Source organism: Drosophila teissieri, chromosome X (assembly GCF_016746235.2).
Source record: "Drosophila teissieri strain GT53w chromosome X, Prin_Dtei_1.1, whole genome shotgun sequence".
In the NCBI taxonomy this organism is placed as follows: domain Eukaryota; kingdom Metazoa; phylum Arthropoda; class Insecta; order Diptera; family Drosophilidae; genus Drosophila; species Drosophila teissieri.
The window spans coordinates 6,436,689-6,458,399 of NC_053034.1; the positions used below are offsets into that span (position 1 = coordinate 6,436,689).

Here is a 21,711-nt window from a genome sequence, read left to right on the forward strand (position 1 = left end):
GTATTTCCCGCCATATCTGCTAGTCCTTTTCAACATACGTACTACCAACTCCGCAAGTTCAAAAAGTCACTTTAAAGCCATTCATGTATTATTAGGTTATACGAATTACACAAACAAAAAAAACCACACTTATCAGTTAGAAGCCTTCAGTTGAGCACCTTGTAGGGATTGAGGATGCTGTTGGGGTCCAGCAACTTCTTCATCTCGCGCATGTAGCCAATGGCCACCGAGTCCTTGGAGTAGTGCAGGTAGTCCTTCTTCAGGAAGCCAATGCCGTGCTCCGCGCTAATGCTGCCCTTCAGTTTGGAGGTGTACTCGTAGACGAAGGGTTCGACCCGCTTGTAGATCTCGTCGTTGAACTCCTCGCAGGACACGTTCAGGTGCAGATTGGAGTCACCCAGGTGGCCGTATCCGCAGACCACTGTGGCCAGGGGACCGCACCTCTCCCGCATCACGTCCACAATGTTGTAGAAGTCGCGCAGAGGCAGCGAGATGTCGTACTTGAAGCAGAAGCTCTTCTCGATCAGGCCCAGCGGCACCATTTCGCGGATCTTCCAGATCTCCTGCACCTTGCCGGGATCACCGGTGACGGTGCCATCCTGGATCTCGCCGCGCTCCATGCCGTCGCCAATGAACTGGTTGATCTTCTCCTCGTCGTGGTCGCCGTTGCTGCCCGAGGTCTCGATCAGCATGTAGAACGGAAAGCCCGAAATGGGGGAGCTATTGGTAATATGTGTGAGAACAGGATACAGGGAACACAAAGGCGGCTCAACTCACTTGAGGAACTTGAACTGCTCGAGGGCGGTGTTCAGGGCCCGCTCGTCGATCAGCTCGCAGGAGCTGAGGATCTCGCCCAGATTCCGCTTCGCACTGACGAAAGTCTTCAGCACATCGTCGAAGGAGTTCAGGCCGATGAAGGCCACGTTCACCGCACGCGAGGAATGGGGGCAGAGCATCGAGAGCTTCGTGACCACGCCCAGCGTGCCCTCTGATCCAATGAACAAGTGCTTCATGTGGTAGCCCGTGTTGTCCTTCTTGAAGTTGGACATGAGGTCCAGCACCTGGCCGTTAGCCAGCACCGCCTCCACGCCCAAAACGGAACCGTGCAGATTGCCGTAGCGCACCACCCGCACGCCGCCCGCGTTGGTGGACACATTGCCGCCGATGTGGCAGCTGGCCTTGGCGCCCAGGTCCAGTGGCACCGTCAAGCCCACCTCCCTGGCCCTCTGATCGAAGTTCTCCAGGATGCAGCCCGCCTCCACGACGGCAATGCCGGTGACCTCGTCCACGGACAGCACCTTGTTGAGGCGCGCCAGCGACAGCACAATCTCGTCGCAGATCGGCACGGATCCGCCCACCAGGCCCGTGTTCCCGCCCTGGGGCACCACCGCCAGGCGGCGCTCGTTGCAGTACTTGAGGATGGCGGCCACCTCCGCCGTGCTTCCGGGCTTAAGCACCAGCTTGCTGTTGCCTGGGATTGAGGGGATACCCATTATCAGTCGACCGCAAGGACACACGTATGTATGTATATATGTAGGAGTATGAATTTGGGGCAACCACCTACCTCGAATCCGCTTGAGGAAGCAGATGTTGTAGCCCTCCAGGTCCTCGGTGAGGACGAAATTCTTGCCCAGGAGCTGCTCAAAGTGCGCCACATCCTTGTCGCTCAGAGTGGCGTAGTTGCCGCGCTGCACGTTGTCGGTGATCTGAAATGTGCACAAGGCTTGCATCAGTTCGCCGCAGCGGACAACTCGCCGCAGGAGCAGAAGCAGGAGTAGGAGCAGGAGCAGGAGCACCTACCTCAGTAAGTTCCGGGATTGGAGCCCCGCTGCCCGCCATTGTGCGCACAGTGGTCGTAAAAGCGGGGTGGGTGGCGGCTAGGGCGGTGCGACCGGTGGTGGTAATGGTGGTGGTGGTGATAGGCCGCCTCATCAAGGTGGTGGCACCGGCGCTGGCCAATCTGCGCACATGCAGGAGCTGCTGGAATCTCATCGTGGAGGATGGTTGCGGAACGGGGCTGCGCGTTTATCTGTTATATGTCGCAACTGTTATATGTCTCTGAAATGAGGAACGCGATGAGCACTTACAAAATTCTCTTCACTTGATTATTGAACGTTATAATGCATAGGAAGCAGACTAAGTGGATATTTGAATTGGATGGAAGGTCTCTATTGAACGGCTCGATAGGCCAACTCCCTTTGATTAGACGCACTGGCAGACTGCCGGACTTCCCCGGAGCTCGGGGATGCTTATCACGTTATCACGCCACCATTCATCCACTCGAGGGGGTTGTGGACGCAATCTTCTGCTCACCGCGGACCGCGGACCGCTCACCGTATCGCACTGATAGCAGGGACCCCAGGAAACCGAACTTTTCCACTAGACCTCTCGGGCTCCAAAGCTATATCACTATATATGGCGGCGTTATCAGTCGGTCCGACTCTGCGCGTGCATGCGAAATTAGCATATTTATTATGGACCACGCACATACACCGCAACACGGTCCGGATTTGGGTTGGTTTGAAAAGTGCAATCCACGATCCGTGGAGTCAAAATCTTTATGAGGCCACACAGATTATCGCCGGCAGGTAGATCCCTACACAGAAACGGTCATAAAGCAATTTGGCTCGGGGCCACAATGGAAAGATACATTTGCCGATACAGATACAGATACATATACGGATCCGGTACGGGTATAAGTATGGATAGAGATGCCTAAAGGATTTGCACCACCCGGTCACGGTGGATTAGCCTTTGTGCCCGGAATGCATTCTCATTTCGCACCGAACCATTTTGATTCATTGCAAGCAACATTATATAGATCAATTAGATCAGTACATTCAGTACTGCAACAGTTATATAACAGTTGATGCGCATAAGAAAGTTCTCAATTTGCACCACCTCCTCCAACACCCTGCCTATCTCATACATATTTAATTGACATATTATTTACCTATATAATCGAAGAACTGTAATTATATATCTTTTAGGGGGTTAATTACAACGCCCATCCCTCGTAATCCTGAGATTTATGTTTTTCACTCTCTCCCTCTCTGCATTTGTATTTTTGTCGTGTTCGTTTCATTACGTCAAAAGTTTCGAGCTTTCGTGTGTTAGTGTGTGTGTGTGTGTGGTGCGAACGCGTGTTGTCTATAAACAAGCAAAACAAACAGCCACACTGGGTTAACAGGTAGCTGATAAGCGCGAAAACAATATCAGCATCTGCATACGAATGCGAACCGGTTTCGAAACGAATGGTAGATGCTTTCCAGCAGTTAATTAAAGGATTAATTAGGATCCTTTCTCCACGCAAACACAATAAACGAACGGGAGAGCCGCACGGGCCTCTCACTGGAAAATGGAAAACCCGAAAGAGAAACTAACCTAGAAGCTCTCGAAAGCATATTGATCGAAACTCCAACTGAACTTACAAGGTCAATTTACGGAAGGATGGTGGTCACGTCGAGGTCCGGACCCTTCTTTCCTCCATAAGCAAGTGACTGCGAGAAGCTTTCCTCCAGAGCAGCGTGCAAACCGGAATCACAACAAACCGCAACTAAAATTCGAAACGCAAAAACGGGGCAGATTACTATTAGTTAAGAGATACCATGGGCCCCAAGCCCCCAACCATATGATCGCTGAGCGAAAGCTCCCCTGGAGAGAGAGAGCGCACTGAGCTTTCAGAGAGCAGAAGAGTACGTAGTCTACAGTGGCGTCGCAGATATTCAAATAGTTCATATCGGGGATCGATTTGTTTTTTACTGTTTCTGTTTACTTATTATGCATTTGAGAAGGGGAAATAGCACAATGTTCTTGTAAGAATGCCCTTTCTATGAATTCAATTAACAAATTTAACAACAAACAATATCTTTTGGAAATAAATGGCACCAATTACTATTTACCACTATTACTTCTGTTTTTTATATATGCCTGAGTTTGTTTTTGTGTAAGAATGGTCAGTTTAATAAAATATGCCCATTTAATATATATTTTTAAAAGTTTACTCATAAAATTGTTACTTTGTAATTTAAAACCAGCACGCATTGCATTCCGCATAATAGCTGTTATACAGCCACTCGAATTCACCACACACGCGTAGGCCACGCCCACTGAACCACTAAACACCCAGCTTGTCTATGTCCCTTTCTCTCCGAAGGCGGCACAATGGTGCCGTCTCTGTTGCACTCCATAAAAAACCTTTTTCGGTGGTGCGCCCATTTTTTATTCGTTTCGATCTTCCGTCGGCATTTTGTGCTGCCAATTAGCAGCGACTTCCACAATTCTATCCACCTTATTGTTGTGCCCAAAGAAAAATGGAGAAGATAGAATTCTCATGCACTTGCAGATGATTTGTAGCTCGTGAGTTCAGTCCAAAAAATTCTTCTTGGGTATCGATAAAGTCCCTATAACGATGGCTTATAACTTGTAACTTACAGCCTTTAATATGAGAGTTGAATATTTAATTTTGCATCTCAATCTGAACTGAAGGTATGTTGCCAATAGGCACAAAATGGGTGTATTTCGATTAATTGTGTGTCATACCAAACTGTTTTAATTCACATTTCTTTTGGTTTTTTCGGTGCCATTCAAGCCCTTTATACACAATTTTATTTTCCTTAGCTCTAGCGGACTTTTTAAAATAGCTTCTTACGGCTTACTTCTTAAACACTTGTGAGTAGCGAAGTGTGAATCCCACATTGCACTCCATTAAATTGAGATTTTCTTCCAACTTTAACGGACTCTACCCACGCATTTTAATTATAAAAGAAATGTTTTTATGATTACAAGGGTCGCCAAAATCTGTATGATATTGCAATGAAAACAAGGCCAAAGGATAAAACCACTCGCCATTCTCTGTTTGAAAACGAGAGCGTTGTTAAAATATAAAGCCACACTTTGGTTATCGAGTAATTGTAGTTTAATAGATTACATAACGAGGATATGATTAGATGACAATTAAAAAAATAGGACTATTTGGCTCCTCTGCATTTTTCAGAAATTCCAACGCTCGTTTACACCCCTAATGATCTTAGGGGTGGGATTCCGTGCACCCCTTGGGACATCGGAATGGATCCCCTTTTGAGGGTAAATGTTTAATGTTTGTTTGGGAAATCGTTTTGTACAGGCCACGGAAAATGGTGGAAGAGGGTGGGTTGCTTCCAAAGGTCGCATGGAAGGGCAAGTGTCGCAGGATTCAACCCTTTCCCAAAGTTTCCTGTTTTCAAGGATCCGGCTCTTGGTACAGTTTCGATAGGTCTTTTATGTTTTATGTCTTTTTTATGTTGGGGTATACAGATTAGATGAATAGTTTCTTATAATACTATCTATTATTGGTTTAAAAGTTGCAGAACGGCTCGGATGGAATTTGAAAGTTGTTAAGCCTTCTTTCTAGCGCAACTATTTATTGCTTAAATGTATTTGCACCAACAGATCAATAATCTTATATTATTGCTTGATCAATATTTACCTCAACAATCCATCGCCAGATCTGGAACATTTCAATATGGATAATAATGCACGGTCACGACTTAAGGACCCAAAGGACCTCCTCAACATTTCATCCACTGGAAACCTCGAGCCAAACTCGAGGACTTCCTGTTTTCGCTGCCCAGAGTTGACAGGTCAATTAGCAGATTGGATAGAACAATGGCAAATGTGTGCATTGCGCAGGGGTGAGTTATTAATAATGGGGAATGATCGATAATAAAGGGGGCTGAACTCGTCTTATCCATAATAGGGGTTTGCTCCATGGACTTTTACTAATGCAGTTTCAGCGCAAATACTTAAAATGCACAATGCATTACGTATTTAAATCATTATAAAATTGTTCACAACATGTCAAACAGTAAGAATGATGACACGAGAACCTGCATTTTAAAATATCAGTGCTTATCTGAATTCGTTTTTTATAAGTACCAGTCTGAAAATCTAAAATTGATATCTTAAAACAAAGATACGAACTAAAATCAATGTGGAACGTAATTTCTACACAAATTTCTTTCGGTGGTGATCCCTAGGCGATCCATTTTCATTTCTGGCCACGCCTCAAAACCTCGGGAAGACTTCATTACGATTGAAACAAGCGCAACAACAACAACCCACTTTGGTTATCACATCCGCTTGCACACCCGTCGAAAATGCCAACAAAAATGGTGTAGGTAGTTCTGACAAATGCCAGCAACAACAACCACACAAGTACAACAACAGGTTCGTTTAAGTTTTTATTACAGCAAGGGTGTGAGCGAGAGGGATGAACGCCCGCGTCAACGAGCCAGAGCGAGAGGCAATGTGGGAAAAGCACGCGCAGCAATTTACGCTCATTAAGCATTTGTCATTTTTACGAAATGCAAATATCGACCCTCTCGTTCACGCCCCATGCGCTCCAAAATCAACGCGCAATAAGTTGGAGGCAATTAATGAATGGCAAGAAGAAGAGCGCATGCTCGACTTCTTGTACAGTTGAGGCGTACGAGGAAGAGGCGAAAGAGGGAAATAACGGCGAAGGAGGAGGTCCGCAACTAATAGAAAAAAAGCTCAGAAAAAACGAGCATACACACACATCAAATGAGAACAAACTAAGCAAAGCAGAGAGCGAGAGAGAGAGAGAGCAAAAGCACTTAACAAACATAAAAATAATATGGCGGCAGCAAAAAGAAAAGGAAACGAGACGAGACGAGCCAAGCTAACAAAAAGCTAATCGGAATGATGAACATTTGTGGGGCTCAGCGACGTTGTTGTTGGAAGGGGTAGGAAGAGAGAGAAGAAGACCGACAAGAGCCCAAAGCAACGCACCCATACCACAAATGATGTATGCACGCACACACACACGGGCTGGCACAAAATGAAAAATGAAATGACAAAGAAAGGCACAGTGGGTCATGAGTGGTGGATATATGAAACCTTCATAAACGTAATAGTCAATGAATCAAATCAATATTTAATTGTATCATATATAATTATATTACAGCAAACGGTTTCATTTGACTTTCTAACATTACAATTGTCCTTTATGTATGACCATTTTGGACACCTATCACATAAAAAAATGCCTGTTCTATAAAATTTAACCACTGTACTCATGGTTGTCAAACTGCAACTGTAATGCAATTCAATAATAATGGATCGCTTACCACTGTTCAATGGGGTGGAGAGAATAGGCATTTCGCTCTGCCTCTGCGCATACGCTACCCTCCCCTTCTCAACCGATACACCCGTCTGTTCCTGACAAGCACAACTAATAATAAGGTAAAGCCGATCCGATCCGATCCGTTGCAAAAAAGAGGAAGGGAGAAAGGCGGTAAAGGTAGGCAGGTAGTGGTGGTGGTTGTGTTGGAACGAAAAAAGAAGATGAAGTATAGCAACAATCGGACTCGAGTCGGGCGGTAGACATTCGAGTGTACACACATAAAACTGGCTTCGTGGGTATTTATGTACGTATGTACATACCTCGTACCCACAGAGTAAAAGGGTATACTGGTTTCGTGGAATTTGTGTTAGTTGTCAGCATCACTATCACCTATCACTATACCAATAAACATTTAAGAATGGTTTTTATTTGCAAAGCTCCGACCAGAATTGGTGAGGCTTTGTATACGGGAAATGGGTATTTGATAGTCGAGTTACTACACAATGTTTTGTTTTCAGCAACGGAAGGAGGCCCACAGTCGGGGTGGTTAAACACGCACACACATGCCCGCCAGCTGTAGTCTCGATTCCTGTTTTTTTACTCGATTTACTTTTGCTTTGTCAAACGAACTGCTGCCGTTTCATTCCAACCCCAAGCGAACGCACGGCATCCCGCTCGCACGCGCTATCTGGCGGGGCCACTCCTAGTGGCGTCGCACTCGCACCAGTGCATTTCGGTATAGAGAAAAGTTATTAGTCGCAAAGGTATCTGAGAGGAGAGAAGCGGTTCCAGCTGCACACCAACACACATTCAGCACACATGCGCTCATTTTGTTTCGGATCCGAGAGAAAAGTAGAGTTGTCGCTGTGGCGCGCGGTTCAGTTTGAAACTTAACTTGGCGGCGTGCGGTTCTTGCGCTCTGCTCTCTCTGCGTTCGTGTTGGTGTGGTGTCGTATGTGTCGCATACCGCATATCGCATGTGTATTGAACGGAGAAAAAAAAAACGCGCCGACGCGACACACCACTGGATACCCTGCAAATTTGTTTAATTTTTTTCAAAAAGAGCTAACGGTGCTGTTGATTAGCGAGTGCAGATGTGCAGACATAAAAAGTGATGCCGCGCCACAGTGGAACCCCTTGTTGGCGAACCGTCGCTGGCGACGTAGGCAGTGCAGTTAAAACAAGTGCCTAGAGTTGTTGCTGTAGCTTATTTTTATGTAAGATCGCGTGCACAGGTGCTTAGTCGTTACACTGAGAAAAAGAAAAGTGCCTGCAGCCAGCGGGGAGAAGTTGAAGTGGAGTGACTGTGAGTGGAGGTTGTTCTAATTACTACTGCCCGTGCACGAAACACTCATTTACACGCAAGCACACACACACAGACACGAGACACTGGGACTTTTGTCGGATTTTCGTATTCGTTTTTGTGTACTTTTGTTGTCTTGCGTTCCACGTTACATACATATGTATATGTTTGTTGTTGCCTGTTGTATGTTTATATTTATTGCCTTCACATATGTGCGTGTTTGTTAATGTAAAATATAATACGGTATAGCAAAAAGAGAAGAAACTGAGGACCAAAAAGAAAGCGCCATGCCGAATAAAGCAACAACAACCACGAGTGTCTCCGCCGCCGCCGAAAACAAAAACAAAACGCCTAAGCCGACGCATGCATACCTTTAATTTATTATAAATATTGTTTTATTTTGAATAATGGATCGTCGTGCATTGAAGTTTATGCAAAAAAGGTATTTTTTGTTTAGTTTCGTTTTATTTTTATCACTTTGCTTTTGTACTGCCTGCACTTGTGCTTATGCTTTATTCTGGGTTTAATCTGCTCTTGAGCATTGGATATTGATTCTATATCTGTTCGTATTCGAATAATGACACGTTAATCATAATGCTCGTAAAAATGCAGCGAGTGGGTATTCTGCGCTCTCTGTCATCATAAAATGCGCTCGACTGGCGAGCCAAGAAAAGAAAATAAATTCATGAAACCCAAAACGAGTTTCCCCTCCGTCGCCCTCTCCGCCCCTCTCTCATCCAACCGACACACGCCCCCCGCTGTGCGGTGTTGTTGCATTTTTAACAACGAATTTCGCAATGCATGCCCGGGCTTGCATTTGTGTGTGTGTGCGTCGGCTAGTGGTGGTTGATTTCCCCGTCTCTCCGTGCAACCCTCTCTCTCTCGCACAACAAAGCAACATTAAGAAAACAAAAGTTCTATATCGAAAGGTATCAGTTTTGTTGTTGATGCGACAACCCTGCTTTTCTCTCATTTTGCTTCACTCTGCCGAAATAAACAAACCAGGGTTGTCAGCTGTGACGAATCTGAAAAAAAAAAGAAAGTGGATGTTCTTCAAATGCTTTTGTGTGTGGTTTTGGTTTAACAAAGATTCAATAACATTCCTTATTTTTTTATTTCTTACCAAGTGTGTTTTTACTGAGTGCTAAATTTTACTCAAAAACATAAATTGTATGTGGCAATGAAGCCTATTATAGTACACAACAACCACGAAGTAAGTTTTTATCAAACAAGAAACAAATTGAAATAAATCTAAACTAGTTTTAAAGCACAACTGCTTTTGTAAATACATATATTAAAATAGTTGACAACTCTGTTTATACACCTACGCTACACCGCACTCGCTCTGCGTTTGTGTAAGTGTGTGCGGGCTGACCATAGCTTCATCTCGTTCACTCGCATTTGTTTCATCTTCTTCGATTGCAGAACTCGTTTGTGTATCAATCAATAGGCTGTCAAGACCCCCCTCCCCCTACCGTCCTCGCTCCCGCGCATTTTGCACACCCGAATCCACTGGAGGTGATGTTTGATTTGAGCGCGACCTTTCCCCTAACCCCTCAACCCTCGCAGCGTGTGTGTGTTTGTTGCCCCGCATTTTGATCATTCCTTTCCCACCGCTACTGCTTTCCCCCCCGTTGCAAGCAGACGGTTGTTGTACGGGGTTCTCGCACACTCGAGCTCGAATATACCCTACTCCATGCCGACTGGAAACCAGTCTTTTTTTTCTCTGAAGAGGTTTTTCGCAGCGTGCGGCCGTGAGTTCAACTTACACACACTTGCACAGGCGCACCCACCACCACCCAGTGGCGAGTAATCCACCCCTCTGGTCCACCCACCCCTTATTCCCTTTCTTTAACGGTTTACGGGGTAGCAGCGACCTGAGGGTTGCCAAAATGCTTTTACCGGCTTTTATAACCCATTTCGCTCCTTTTTCTGTCTTCTTTGCACTCATGCTTTTTATGCTCTTGCTGTTTATGGGCCTGCCGGGCTTTTTGGGCGATGGAAAGGGGTGGGGATCACGCTCTCTGGACTGCTGGGCATCACAGGCGAGGTCAATGAAATAGGACCCTGAAACCAGACTTCCTCCGTTGGATCTTATTTTTCAAATTAATTGGTTTCCTTGCGGTTCAGGAAGTAATATTAGTTAAGTTGTATATCCCAATTATTTCGGGAAAAACCAGAAACCTTGCCCACTAATCCTATTAGCTTGCGCGCAACTGTGTGAAACACTAACCATCTCGTGTTGCTCCCAACTGTCAGCATTTTTAGCATTTCGATGGAAAGGTCCTTGAACTTCGCCTGCAATTCGCATCGGCTTTATTGCCCTTTTACAATAATTTCGAACGGTGCCAGCTGCGTGGCTAAATTAGTTTTCCGGGTTGTTGTTGTCGAACGTGGAAAACGAGTACAACTACACGATGCTGCACATGGAAATTCGAAAACCCATAGATAAAGATCGATGTGAAACGCGATTGCTGTCAGCCAGCCTGCTTCTTTCTTTTCCTTGAATGCGAAAGTCCGTAGTTTCGTAGTTTGCCAAATGTTCATTGTCGCTGAAAAGGGGCGGGGCGGGTTCCGAAAAGGTCCACAAAAAGAACGAACATTTCGGGATAAAGACAGGGAAAGGGATCGGAATAGGAATCGGGATCTCTACCTAAAAGTAAACCAGGGTACAAAATTGTTAATTACAAAGTGAATATACATTGGACATACATATGTGTCTTCCGGCTTGACCGGGTGTTTTGATATTATCCCGAGCTTAAGATGGTCGTTATGATGGTCTGCTGATGGTCTGCACGCTGAAAACACATTAACTTTGTGTCATATTTACTTTTCCCGCGTTTGACACTCTCAAACTTCATCTTTTATGTTTGCATTGTAAATATGATTATTAAATAAGAGCTATTCTGTTTGCTAGTTCCCGCATTTGTCTCACACTTTTTCGAATGACTGAACCCAGATTTTTGTATTTACCTAGTAGCCACATTTGTTTAAACTAAAAAAACGAATATCACTTTGTTTGGTTAGCTTGCCAGTTCATTAAATTTAATTTTTGTAATGTTAAATTTAAGGGCCATTTTCAAAACATCATGGCAAGTAGAAATAATAACGTTATATGATTTAAATTTGGTAGTTTAAAACTTGCATTAGATCTTCCATAAATACGAAAATACTGACCCAGGCCTCTTTTCAGCTTTAGAGCTTGTTCGCATGAGAGGGGGAGGTGAGCAGGGGCGGCATGGGGATGCTGGCAACGTGTTTGCATTGCCTTGCTATTGTTTGTCGCTAGGACAAGAGAAGGCCATTAGGAACACTGTTTTTCCAGTTTGTTTGCGTGTGCTGTGGTCAAAAATGGCATTGCTCATTTTTGCTGAGCAAATGTTTACTGATCGCCAAACTTCTCTTTTTTGATCCCCAGAGCGGACACAGAAAGCGATACGACCACACCAGTGAGCGCCACAGCATCCCAGGGGATTCCAGCATCAGCGATTCTAGCAGGAGGCACTCTTCCCCTGAAGGACAACTCCAACATCCGCGAAAAACCGCTCCACCATAACTACAACCACAATAACAACAACAGCTCCCAGCACACACACTCGCATCAGCCGCAGCAACAACAGCAGGTGGGTGGCAAGCAACTCGAGCGGCCACTGAAGTGCCTGGAAACGCTCGCCCAGAAGGCGGGAATCACCTTCGACGAGAAATACGATGTGGCCAGCCCCCCGCATCCCGGCATTGCCCAGCAGCAGGCGACTTCAGGAACAGGAACAGGCCCAGGAACGGGATCAGGCTCAGTCACCCCCACAAGCCATCGGCACGGAACTCCGCCCACGGGCCGCAGGCAAACCCACACCCCAAACACTCCGAGCAGGCCCAGTGCACCCAGCACACCCAACACTAACTGCACCTCCATCGCCCGCCACACCAGCCTCACGCTGGAGAAGGCGCAGAATCCCGGCCAGCAGGTGGCCGCCACCACCACGGTGCCACTGCAGATATCCCCTGAGCAGCTGCAGCAGTTCTATGCGAGCAATCCCTACGCCATTCAGGTGAAGCAAGAGTTTCCCACGCACACGACCGGCAACAGTGGAACTGAGCTTAAGCATGCGACCAACATTATGGAAGTTCAGCAGCAGTTGCAGCTGCAACAGCAGCTGTCGGAAGCCAGTGGTGGAGGAGCAGCCTCGGCCGGCGCCGGAGGAGCAGCTAGTCCAGCCAACTCGCAGCAAAGCCAGCAACAGCAGCACTCCACAGCCATCAGCACCATGTCGCCAATGCAACTGGCAGCGGCCACTGGAGGAGTGGGCGGGGATTGGACGCAGGGAAGGACGGTGCAGTTGATGCAACCATCCACCAGCTTCCTGTACCCCCAAATGATTGTGTCGGGCAATCTGTTGCATCCAGGCGGCCTCGGTCAGCAGCCCATCCAGGTGATCACCGCCGGCAAGCCCTTCCAGGGTAACGGCCCCCAGATGCTTACCACCACGACGCAGAACGCCAAGCAAATGATCGGTGGCCAAGCGGGATTCGCCGGCGGCAATTACGCCACATGTATTCCAACGAACCACAACCAATCGCCCCAGACGGTGCTCTTCTCACCGATGAACGTCATATCACCACAGCAACAGCAGAACCTGCTGCAGTCCATGGCTGCCGCAGCTCAGCAACAGCATCTCACCCAACAGCAGCAACAGTTTAACCAGCAGCAACAGCAGCAGCTTACCCAGCAGCAACAACAGCTTACAGCTGCTCTGGCCAAGGTGGGAGTGGATGCGCAGGGTAAGCTGGCCCAGAAAGTGGTTCAGAAGGTGACCACCACCAGTAGCGCAGTCCAGGCGGCGACGGGCGCTGGATCCACTGGGTCGACACAGACCCAGCAGGTGCAGCAGGTTCAGCAACAGCAGCAGCAGACCACCCAAACTACTCAGCAGTGCGTCCAGGTTTCACAGTCGACTTTACCAGTCGGTGTAGGCGCACAGTCTGTTCAAACTGCTCAACTTTTGAACGCTGGCCAAGCGCAACAAATGCAAATCCCCTGGTTTTTACAAAATGCGGCAGGACTGCAGCCCTTTGGCTCCAACCAGATCATCCTGCGAAACCAGCCAGACGGGACACAAGGCATGTTCATTCAACAGCAACCGGCAACGCAAACTTTGCAGACCCAGCAAAACCGTAAGAATATTGTCATGCATATTGTTTCCGATAGATACAAAGATAACTATTTTTCCACAGAGATTATCCAGTGCAACGTGACGCAGACGCCCACTAAGGCACGCACCCAACTGGATGCACTTGCTCCCAAGCAGCAGCAGCAGCAGGTTGGCACTACCAACCAGACGCAGCAGCAGCAACTAGCGGTGGCTACTGCCCAGTTGCAACAACAGCAGCAGCAACTCACTGCAGCAGCTCTGCAGCGGCCAGGAGCCCCGATCATGCCCCACAATGGAACTCAAGTGCGTCCGGCCAGTTCCGTATCCACGCAGACTGCGCAAAACCAGAGCCTGCTGAAGGCCAAAATGCGCAACAAGCAGCAGCCGGTGCGCCCGGCTTTATCCACATTGAAAACCGAAATCGGTCAGGTCGCGGGCCAAAATAAGGTGGTAGGTCACCTGACCACAGTGCAGCAACAGCAACAGGCGACGAATCTCCAGCAGGTGGTCAATGCGGCGGGCAACAAGTGAGTATTGTCTATCTAAACAGACCTCGTCCCAGTACTTATTTCCGAACGTTTCCAGAATGGTTGTGATGAGCACAACGGGCACTCCCATCACACTACAGAATGGACAGACCCTTCATGCAGCCACTACGGCAGGAGTGGACAAGCAGCAACAGATACAACTAATTGAGAAACAACAGTTACAACTCCTACAGCAAATGCAACAGCAGATTGCTGCCATGCAGCAAATGCAGCGTCAACAGGTCCAGCAACCACAGCAGCCACAGGTCACTCAGCAGCAGCAAGTTAACGCCCAGCAACAGCAAGCGGTGGCGCAACAACAACAGGCAGTGGCGCAGGCGCAGCAACAGCAAAGGGAGCAGCAGCAGCAAGGTGTCCAAGCACAGGCGCAGCACCAACAGGCGCTCGCTAATGCCACTCAGCAAATCCTTCAGGTGGCGCCAAATCAGTTCATCACGTCCCACCAGCAACAGCAGCAGCAGCAACTTCACAACCAACTGATACAGCAGCAACTGCAGCAACAGGCGCAGGCACAGGTTCAAGCCCAAGTGCAGGCTCAAGCGCAACAGCAACAACAGCAGCGAGAGCAGCAACAAAACATTATCCAGCAGATTGTAGTGCAGCAGTCGGCTGGAGCGGCAGCCCAACAACAGCAGCAGCAACAGCACCACCAATCCGGGCAACTACAGCTAAGCAGCGTGCCCTTCTCAGTTTCTTCAACAACGACGCCAGCCGGAATAGCTACCTCTAGTGCCCTGCAAGCAGCTCTCTCCGCCTCTGGCGCCATCTTTCAGACGGCTAAGCCGGGTGCTTGCAGTTCCTCCTCCCCCACAAGCAGTGTGGTCACAATTACTAACCAGAACAGCACTCCTTTGGTCACCAGCAGTACGGTGGCCAGTCTGCAGCAGGCTCAGGCTCAATCGCAAGCTGCTCAGGTCCAGCAACATCAGCAGCTAATCAGCGCCACAATTGCAGGAGGAACTCAACAGCAACAACAGGGACCACCATCACTTACACCCACCACAAACCCCATTCTGGCCATGACCTCGATGATGAATGCCACTGTGGGTCACCTATCTACAGCTCCACCGGTAACTGTTTCTGTGACAAGCACCGCTGTCACTCCGTCGCCGGGTCAGCTCGTCCTCTTAAGCACGGGCAGTAGCGGCGGAGGAGGTAGCATACCAGCCACGCCAACCAAGGATACACCATCGAAAGGGCCCACCGCGACCCTGGTGCCAATTAGTTCGCCCAAGACGCCAGTATCAGGAAAGGACTGCACTACCCCCAAGTCCTCCACTCCTGCCACTGTCAGCGCATCCGTAGAAGCCAGTAGTTCCACAAGTGAAGCCCTGTCCAATGGAGAAGCCTCGGATAGGTCTTCCACGCCTTCAAAGGGCGCTACCACTCCCACCAGCAAGCAAAGCAATGCAGTGCAGCCACCGAGTAGCACTACTCCCAGTGCCAGTGGGAAAGAAGAGCCCAAGCTGGCAACCTCCGGCAGCTTAACGTCCGCAACATCAACTTCTACCACGACGACGATCACCAATGGAATTGGAGTAGCCAAAACGACAGCCACGACCACTACTGGCTCAACCACCACAACCACCAGTTCTGGCACCTTTACCACAAGTTGTACCAGCACAACAACAACCACCACGTCGAGCATCAGTAATGGATCGAAGGATCTCCCCAAGGCGATGATTAAGCCGAACGTCCTAACTCACGTCATCGATGGTTTCATCATCCAGGAGGCCAACGAACCATTTCCCGTCACTAGACAGCGATATGCAGACAAAGATGTCAGCGATGAGCCGCCAAGTGAGTATAGACTTCTATCACCAACTCCTATTCGCAATCTTATTGTATCCTTCCTACCCGCAGAGAAAAAGGCAACGATGCAAGAGGACATCAAGCTAAGTGGAATGGCATCAGCTCCAGGCTCGGACATGGTTGCTTGCGAGCAGTGTGGAAAGATGGAGCACAAAGCAAAGCTCAAACGGAAGCGCTACTGCTCGCCAGGATGCTCGAGGCAGGCAAAGAACGGCATCGGAGGATGTGGGACAGCAGAGACCAACGGCCTGGGGACAGGCGGTATAGTTGGGGTAGACGCCATGGCATTGGTGGACAAACTGGACGAAGCCATGGCTGAGGAGAAGATGCAGACGGAGACCTCCCCGAAGCTTTCAGAATCGTTTTCTATTTTGGGAGCCACAACAGAATTGCCTCCAAAGTCACTGCCGGTCCAAGCGGCTATTTCCGCGTCTTCGCCTCTTGCATTGCCCTTGGGATCGCCATTGTCTGTTGCACTTCCAACCCTTGCACCACTATCTGTAGTCACTTCCGGCGCGGCGCCCGAGTCTTCGGAGGTGAATGGAACGGAACGTCCGCCAATCAGCAGCTGGAGTGTAGACGATGTCAGCAACTTTATCCGAGAACTGCCTGGTTGTCAGGACTACGTGGACGACTTTATACAGCAGGAGATCGACGGCCAAGCACTGCTGCTGCTCAAGGAGAACCATTTGGTAAACGCAATGGGCATGAAGCTGGGTCCAGCCCTCAAAATTGTGGCAAAGGTAGAGTCCATTAAGGAGGTTCCGCCACCTGGCGAGGCCAAGGATCCAGGGGCGCAGTAGGGCAGCTAGAGCACGAAAAGCCACAAAAGATGATCTCCTAACCGAGCAGAGGACCTGGTTCAACCAAGTCTGTCGTGCTGGGTAATTCTGATTCAATCGGGCAGGCGAACACGACGCGAATCCATTTGCAAAATATTATAAGTACCAGGGCAGCAAGTCTTAAACCCATTGACTTTGTACATACTCTCAAATTCACTCATAAGCATAAGTTTATTCATTTAGCAATTACACTAACCAACAGTCAAAAAACGAATGGAATTACTTAAACTAAGAATAAGCTATAAATTAATTGAGTTGCCAGCCAAGCAAATCAAAAAAGTACATTTTACAAATAAGCATAAGTTTATAGACTAAGTAGCAATTAATAACTCCCAACGTCGTGGATAGATTGTACAAGTATTTTAATCTTAGGAATCAAATTTAGCATTGTTCTTACAACTAAAAAATAAGCTTACGAATAATAATTGATATCTAAATGTGAATTTGAACTTTTTACTAAATAATTTTGGAATGCCTAGACTTAAGCTTTTTTTTTCAACAATTTTTTTTTGCTATTGCTGAAGAAATTAAAATGGCACTGAATAGTGTTTAATAAATGTGAAAAAGAATTTTCTGCGTTTTTTTGGATTCATTTGTTTGATACTCGACATAAGCATAAAATGCGGTTTAATAAATCGATGGTATTGGTTTATTTAAACTTAAAACCACTTGATTATTTTATTATGTTGGAAATAGAAGTGCATTAAGTGAATAAATATCATTACCAAATTTGAGCGGGAATTATTTCTGATAAATTGCGGTACGCATGATATTGAAATGAAATACAAATGATTATTTGAAAACTTAGAACCACGAGGGCAGATCTTTTTATTTCAAATTATAAATAGGAGGTAGACCGATACCATTTAGCAAAGCTTTCATTTATTCTTTCGCAGTTTATTTGAGTAATCGACTTAAATTCACTGTACGCAAAATGATTTTACGTACAAATGTGAGCACCGGTCAACGCAAAACTGTTATACTACTTTTTCACCACCCGGCTAAGCCACGCCCACGAGCACAACTATGTCGCAGAGAGAGAGAGAGCGATAGATTGAGCGCCATATAGCTGTCTCTGTCTTCCAGCGGGCACTCCCTTAACCAAAAACAAGAATCGAGTCCATTTTTCCCGTCGGCATTTTGTTATTGGCTAAGCAGCAACGCCGGCAGAGGCAGAGCGGCGACTTCGCGCTTAGATCCCGTGGTCTCACCTATGAATAGTCGTCGTTGTTGTTGTTGTTGTTTGTTGTTGTTGTCGTGGTTAGAAGCAAATCAAAATGGAGAACGTTAATTCCGCTGCACATACATATATGTACATATGTAGGTATTTATTTTCATGAAATACATATGTTTGTAGTTAAGTAAGATAATATCTATCACCGATTACTGTCTAAATAGTAGAGTATTCGAATCGTCATAGTAAAGTAACGTAGCCATAGCCATATTAAGCACTTGATTTAAATGGAGAAGTATTAGCCATAATGGTCGATCGAGTGTCTAACTCACTTCATCTCCGTTCTGACTTCCACCTTCGCAAACCCTATTATGAAGCTTACCGGCTGAGCTTGATAACCTTTCTCCCCATAATTCATAACTGTACTGCCCAAAATGGAGGCGGTGAGGGCAACCGCTTTCTCCATTCCGCTTTTTATTTTTGCCCCTTATCAAAAAGGGTATTGGTAGGATTGCAGAAATTTATTTTAGGTAAGTACTTCCCAAATTAAAGTTGTAAGAAAGTACAATCAAATGAATGACAAATTTTGTTTGTTGGTATCAGTTATACAAAAATTTCAAATGTATCTTACAGGTATTTTGGAATTTTTTCCACCACTAGCTTTTACCTACAGCTAACAATATATTCAAAAATAGCTTTGAAATATATTATTTATTAAAATTATAAGTCTAACGGATCAATTTTAATGTTACGCGTATTATCTACTAAAAAGAAAACCCCCATACTTTGTGTTTCTTACCTAACTCTAAATATTCGTGAACTTATAAGGAATTACGAGGAATCCCAAAATATACAAATCTTAATCCTTAATGCAGGTGATCTAACCATATCGAAAGAAAAGGATTTGTGTAAAATAGGTGTGCAAAGGTCCCTAATATTATAGCACTTTTGCCTTTTCATTTGGATTTTTTATGAACCTGAGAGGCAACTTACATATGTTCATATATACAAACTAGTTGCACGGTGGAAAAACGCACCCTTCGAGTTGGAGATCCCAGAGTTGATCCATCGTTAGCCACGCCTCGCGGCAATAAAATCCCTACCGTTGACGCATCCGTGGCAACTTTGCAGCGACTTATGTATGTACATATGTTTGTAAATACGTATGTGCAAGCAAGATTATGAACTTATGCAGATACTAATGGCATCAAGGTCTCAACATTTTTAAAAATGGTGTAAGTAAATCTGACAATTGCCTGACAACCACACAAATACAACTGGTTGCAGTTTAAGTTTTTCTTTCAGCAAGGGTGTGAGCGAGAGGGATTAACGCCCGCGTCAACGAGCCAGAGCGAGAGGGAGATGTGAGAAAAGCACGCGCAGCAATTTACGCTCATTAGGCATTTGTCATTTTTACGAAATGCAAATATCGACCCTCTCGCTCACGCCCCATGCGCCCCAAAATCAACGCGCAATAAGTTGGAGGCAATTAATGAATGGCAAGAAGAAGAGCGCATGCTCAACTTCTTGTACAGTTGAGGCGTACGAGGAAGACGCGAAAGAGGGAAATAACGACGAAGGAGGAGGTCCGCAACTAATAGAAAAAAAGCTCAGAAAAAACGAGCATACACACACTTCAAATGAGAACAAACTAAGCAAAGCAGAGAGCGAGAGAGAGAGAGCAAAAGCACTTAACAAGCATAAAATAATATGGCGGCAGCAAAAAGAAAAGAAAACGAGACGAGCCGAGCCGAACAAAAAAAGCAACACTAATCGGAATGATGAACATTTGTGGGTCTCAGCGACGTTGTTGTTGGAAGGGGTGGGAAGAGAGAGAAGAAGACCGACAATTGCCCAAAGCAACGCACCCATACCACAAATAATGTATGCACACACACACGGGCTGGCACAAAATGAAAAATGAAATGCCAAAGACAGGCACCGTGGGTCATGAGCAATAGAAATGTGAAACGTAAATTTTCATTCTTCAAGAAATGAATATTAAAGTGTTACACTGAAGCCAACACTTATATTATTAATAATTATATTACAACATTACGTTTTGGTTTTACCTCCGTCACAAAAGCCAACAATTATGTACATACCAATTTATTTCAGCGCTTTACAGTTGATTAAATCTATCCTTAGTATAACGTTGCTGTTCTATACAATTTTTCCAGTGTTCCTTTGGTTCTCAAAGTACAACAATAATGCACTCCAATAACAATGGATCGCTTCCCACTGTTCGAATACATTGCTCTGCCTCTGCGCATACGCTACCCCTTCCCTTCTCTTCCTCTTTCATCGTCTGTTTCCGACAAGCACAACCAATAATAAAGTAAAGCCGATCCGAGCCCAAGCAATAAAGAGGAAGGGAGAAAGGAGCTAGAGGTTGCCAGGTAGTGGTGGTTGTGACGGACCAAAAAAAAAGAAGATGAAGTATAGCAACAATCGAAGTCGAGCCTGGCGGTAGACATTCGAGTGTACAGACACAGAAAACTGGATTCGGTCCCGGGTATTTTGTTTTTGTTTTCATAAGCGGAAGGGGGCCCACTGTCGGGGTGGTTGAACACGCACACACATGCCCGCCAGCTGTAGTCTCGATTCCTGTTTTTTTACTCGATTTGCTTTTGCTTTGTCAAACGAACTGCTGCCGTTTCATTCCAACCCCAAGCGAACGCACGGCATCCCGCTCGCACGCGCTATCTGGCGGGGCCACTCCTAGTGGCGTCGCACTCGCACCAGTGCATTTCGGTATAGAGAAAAGTTATTAGTCGCAAAGGTATCTGAGAGGAGAGAAGCGGTTCCAGCTGCACACTAACACACATTCAGCACACATGCGCTCATTTTGTTTCCGATCCGAGCGAAAAGTAGAGTTGTCGCTGTGGCGCGCGGTTTAGTTTGAAACTTAACTTGGCGGCGTGCGGTTCTTGCGCTCTGCTCTCTCTGCGTTCGTGTTGGTGTGGTGTCGTATGTGTCGCATACCGCATATTGCATGTGTATTGAACTGAGAAAAAAAACGCGCCGACGCGACGCACACACACCCTGCCACCGTTTCGTCGTATTTATTTATTTATTTATTTTCGGCGACAACTGCACATCGGTGCTGACTATTAGTGATTAGTGAATAGAATAAAAACAATTAATGCTGTGCGGCGTCTAGAGTTGTCGTCGTTACGTTGTTTTAATGTTAGATCGCGTGCACAGGTGCCTCCAAATATACAATATACCCTGTACAGCGAGGAAAGCAAAAATGAAAACGGTAAAACGTATTTTTTTTCTGACAGACGCCGTCGTCGGCGCATGCTCTTTGCCTGTTGTTTGCCCCGCATTGTTGTCATTGCTCCCTGCCTCTTCCTCTATGTTTTCCTCCTTCTCTTCCTCTGTTTCTGCCTCTTGCAACTCAATTTTCGGCTGAGGGAAAAATCAAATGATGATGGCTTTGGTATTGTTGTAAGCCGCCAGCCGCCACTCGCACACACACACACACACACACACATTGACGCAGACACACTTACACACACCGTAGCGCGGTAGAAAGAAACCAGTCTTTCGGTTGCAAGTTGAAGATGCTGCTGTGCCTAGTTCGATTACGATTCCGCATCCAAATCCGTTCCGCTCTCAGCCTGCCGATGGAAATGGAAGACGATATTCACCCCCGATAGACACCAAATGTAACTGCAACTCCCAACAATTATTGGTGGCGCCGTTTGCTCCTTCTGTTCCTTGAGCCGAGCCGCTTCCATTTCTTACTCC

The 21,711-nt window shown here is 46.5% G+C and overlaps 2 protein-coding genes and 1 long non-coding RNA gene across 4 annotated transcripts; 1 reads left to right on the forward strand and 2 right to left on the reverse strand.

Annotated features, from left to right (window-relative positions):
* Window positions 1-70: 70 nt before the first annotated feature.
* LOC122623488 (probable D-2-hydroxyglutarate dehydrogenase, mitochondrial) lies at window positions 71-3,586 on the reverse strand. Its single transcript, XM_043802684.1, has 5 exons — window positions 3,432-3,586; window positions 1,801-2,058; window positions 1,565-1,706; window positions 778-1,471; window positions 71-720 (listed from the first exon to the last, which is right to left on the reverse strand). The coding sequence occupies exons 2-5, from the start codon at window positions 1,990-1,992 to the stop codon at window positions 147-149; spliced, it is 1,602 nt and encodes a 533-aa protein (XP_043658619.1). The 5' UTR covers window positions 1,993-2,058; window positions 3,432-3,586; the 3' UTR covers window positions 71-146.
* Window positions 3,587-8,026: 4,440 nt separating this feature from the next.
* Window positions 8,027-17,244, forward strand: LOC122624141 (polyhomeotic-proximal chromatin protein). 2 transcript variants are annotated; one of them, XM_043803584.1, is made up of 6 exons: window positions 8,027-8,432; window positions 8,679-8,871; window positions 11,848-13,601; window positions 13,662-14,106; window positions 14,165-15,927; window positions 15,991-17,244. In XM_043803584.1, exons 2-6 carry the CDS (start codon window positions 8,837-8,839, stop codon window positions 16,740-16,742), a joined length of 4,749 nt encoding a protein of 1,582 aa, XP_043659519.1. In that variant the 5' UTR covers window positions 8,027-8,432; window positions 8,679-8,836; the 3' UTR covers window positions 16,743-17,244. The 2 variants fall into 2 exon arrangements, with proteins under 2 accessions (XP_043659519.1, XP_043659520.1); XM_043803585.1 differs by having other exon boundaries at window positions 8,027-8,343.
* On the reverse strand, window positions 10,716-11,421 carry LOC122624142. The gene is made up of 2 exons (XR_006326444.1): window positions 11,142-11,421; window positions 10,716-11,082 (listed from the first exon to the last, which is right to left on the reverse strand). It is a non-coding gene; the product is annotated as an uncharacterized LOC122624142 (long non-coding RNA).
* Window positions 17,245-21,711: the final 4,467 nt, after the last annotated feature.

Coding starts and splice junctions, on each gene's coding strand:
- LOC122623488 (XM_043802684.1), bottom strand. CDS start 1,992: ATGAGATTCCAGCAGCTCCTGCATGTGCGCAGATTGGCCAGCGCCGGT. Junction 1,707..1,800: donor CAATCCCGGAACTTACTGAG/GTAGGTGCTCCT, acceptor TGCACATTTCAG/ATCACCGACAACGTGCAGCG. Junction 721..777: donor GAGCAGTTCAAGTTCCTCAA/GTGAGTTGAGCC, acceptor TATTACCAATAG/CTCCCCCATTTCGGGCTTTC.
- LOC122624141 (XM_043803584.1), top strand. CDS start 8,837: ATGGATCGTCGTGCATTGAAGTTTATGCAAAAAAG. Junction 8,872..11,847: donor TTGAAGTTTATGCAAAAAAG/GTATTTTTTGTT, acceptor TTTGATCCCCAG/AGCGGACACAGAAAGCGATA. Junction 13,602..13,661: donor TTTGCAGACCCAGCAAAACC/GTAAGAATATTG, acceptor ATTTTTCCACAG/AGATTATCCAGTGCAACGTG.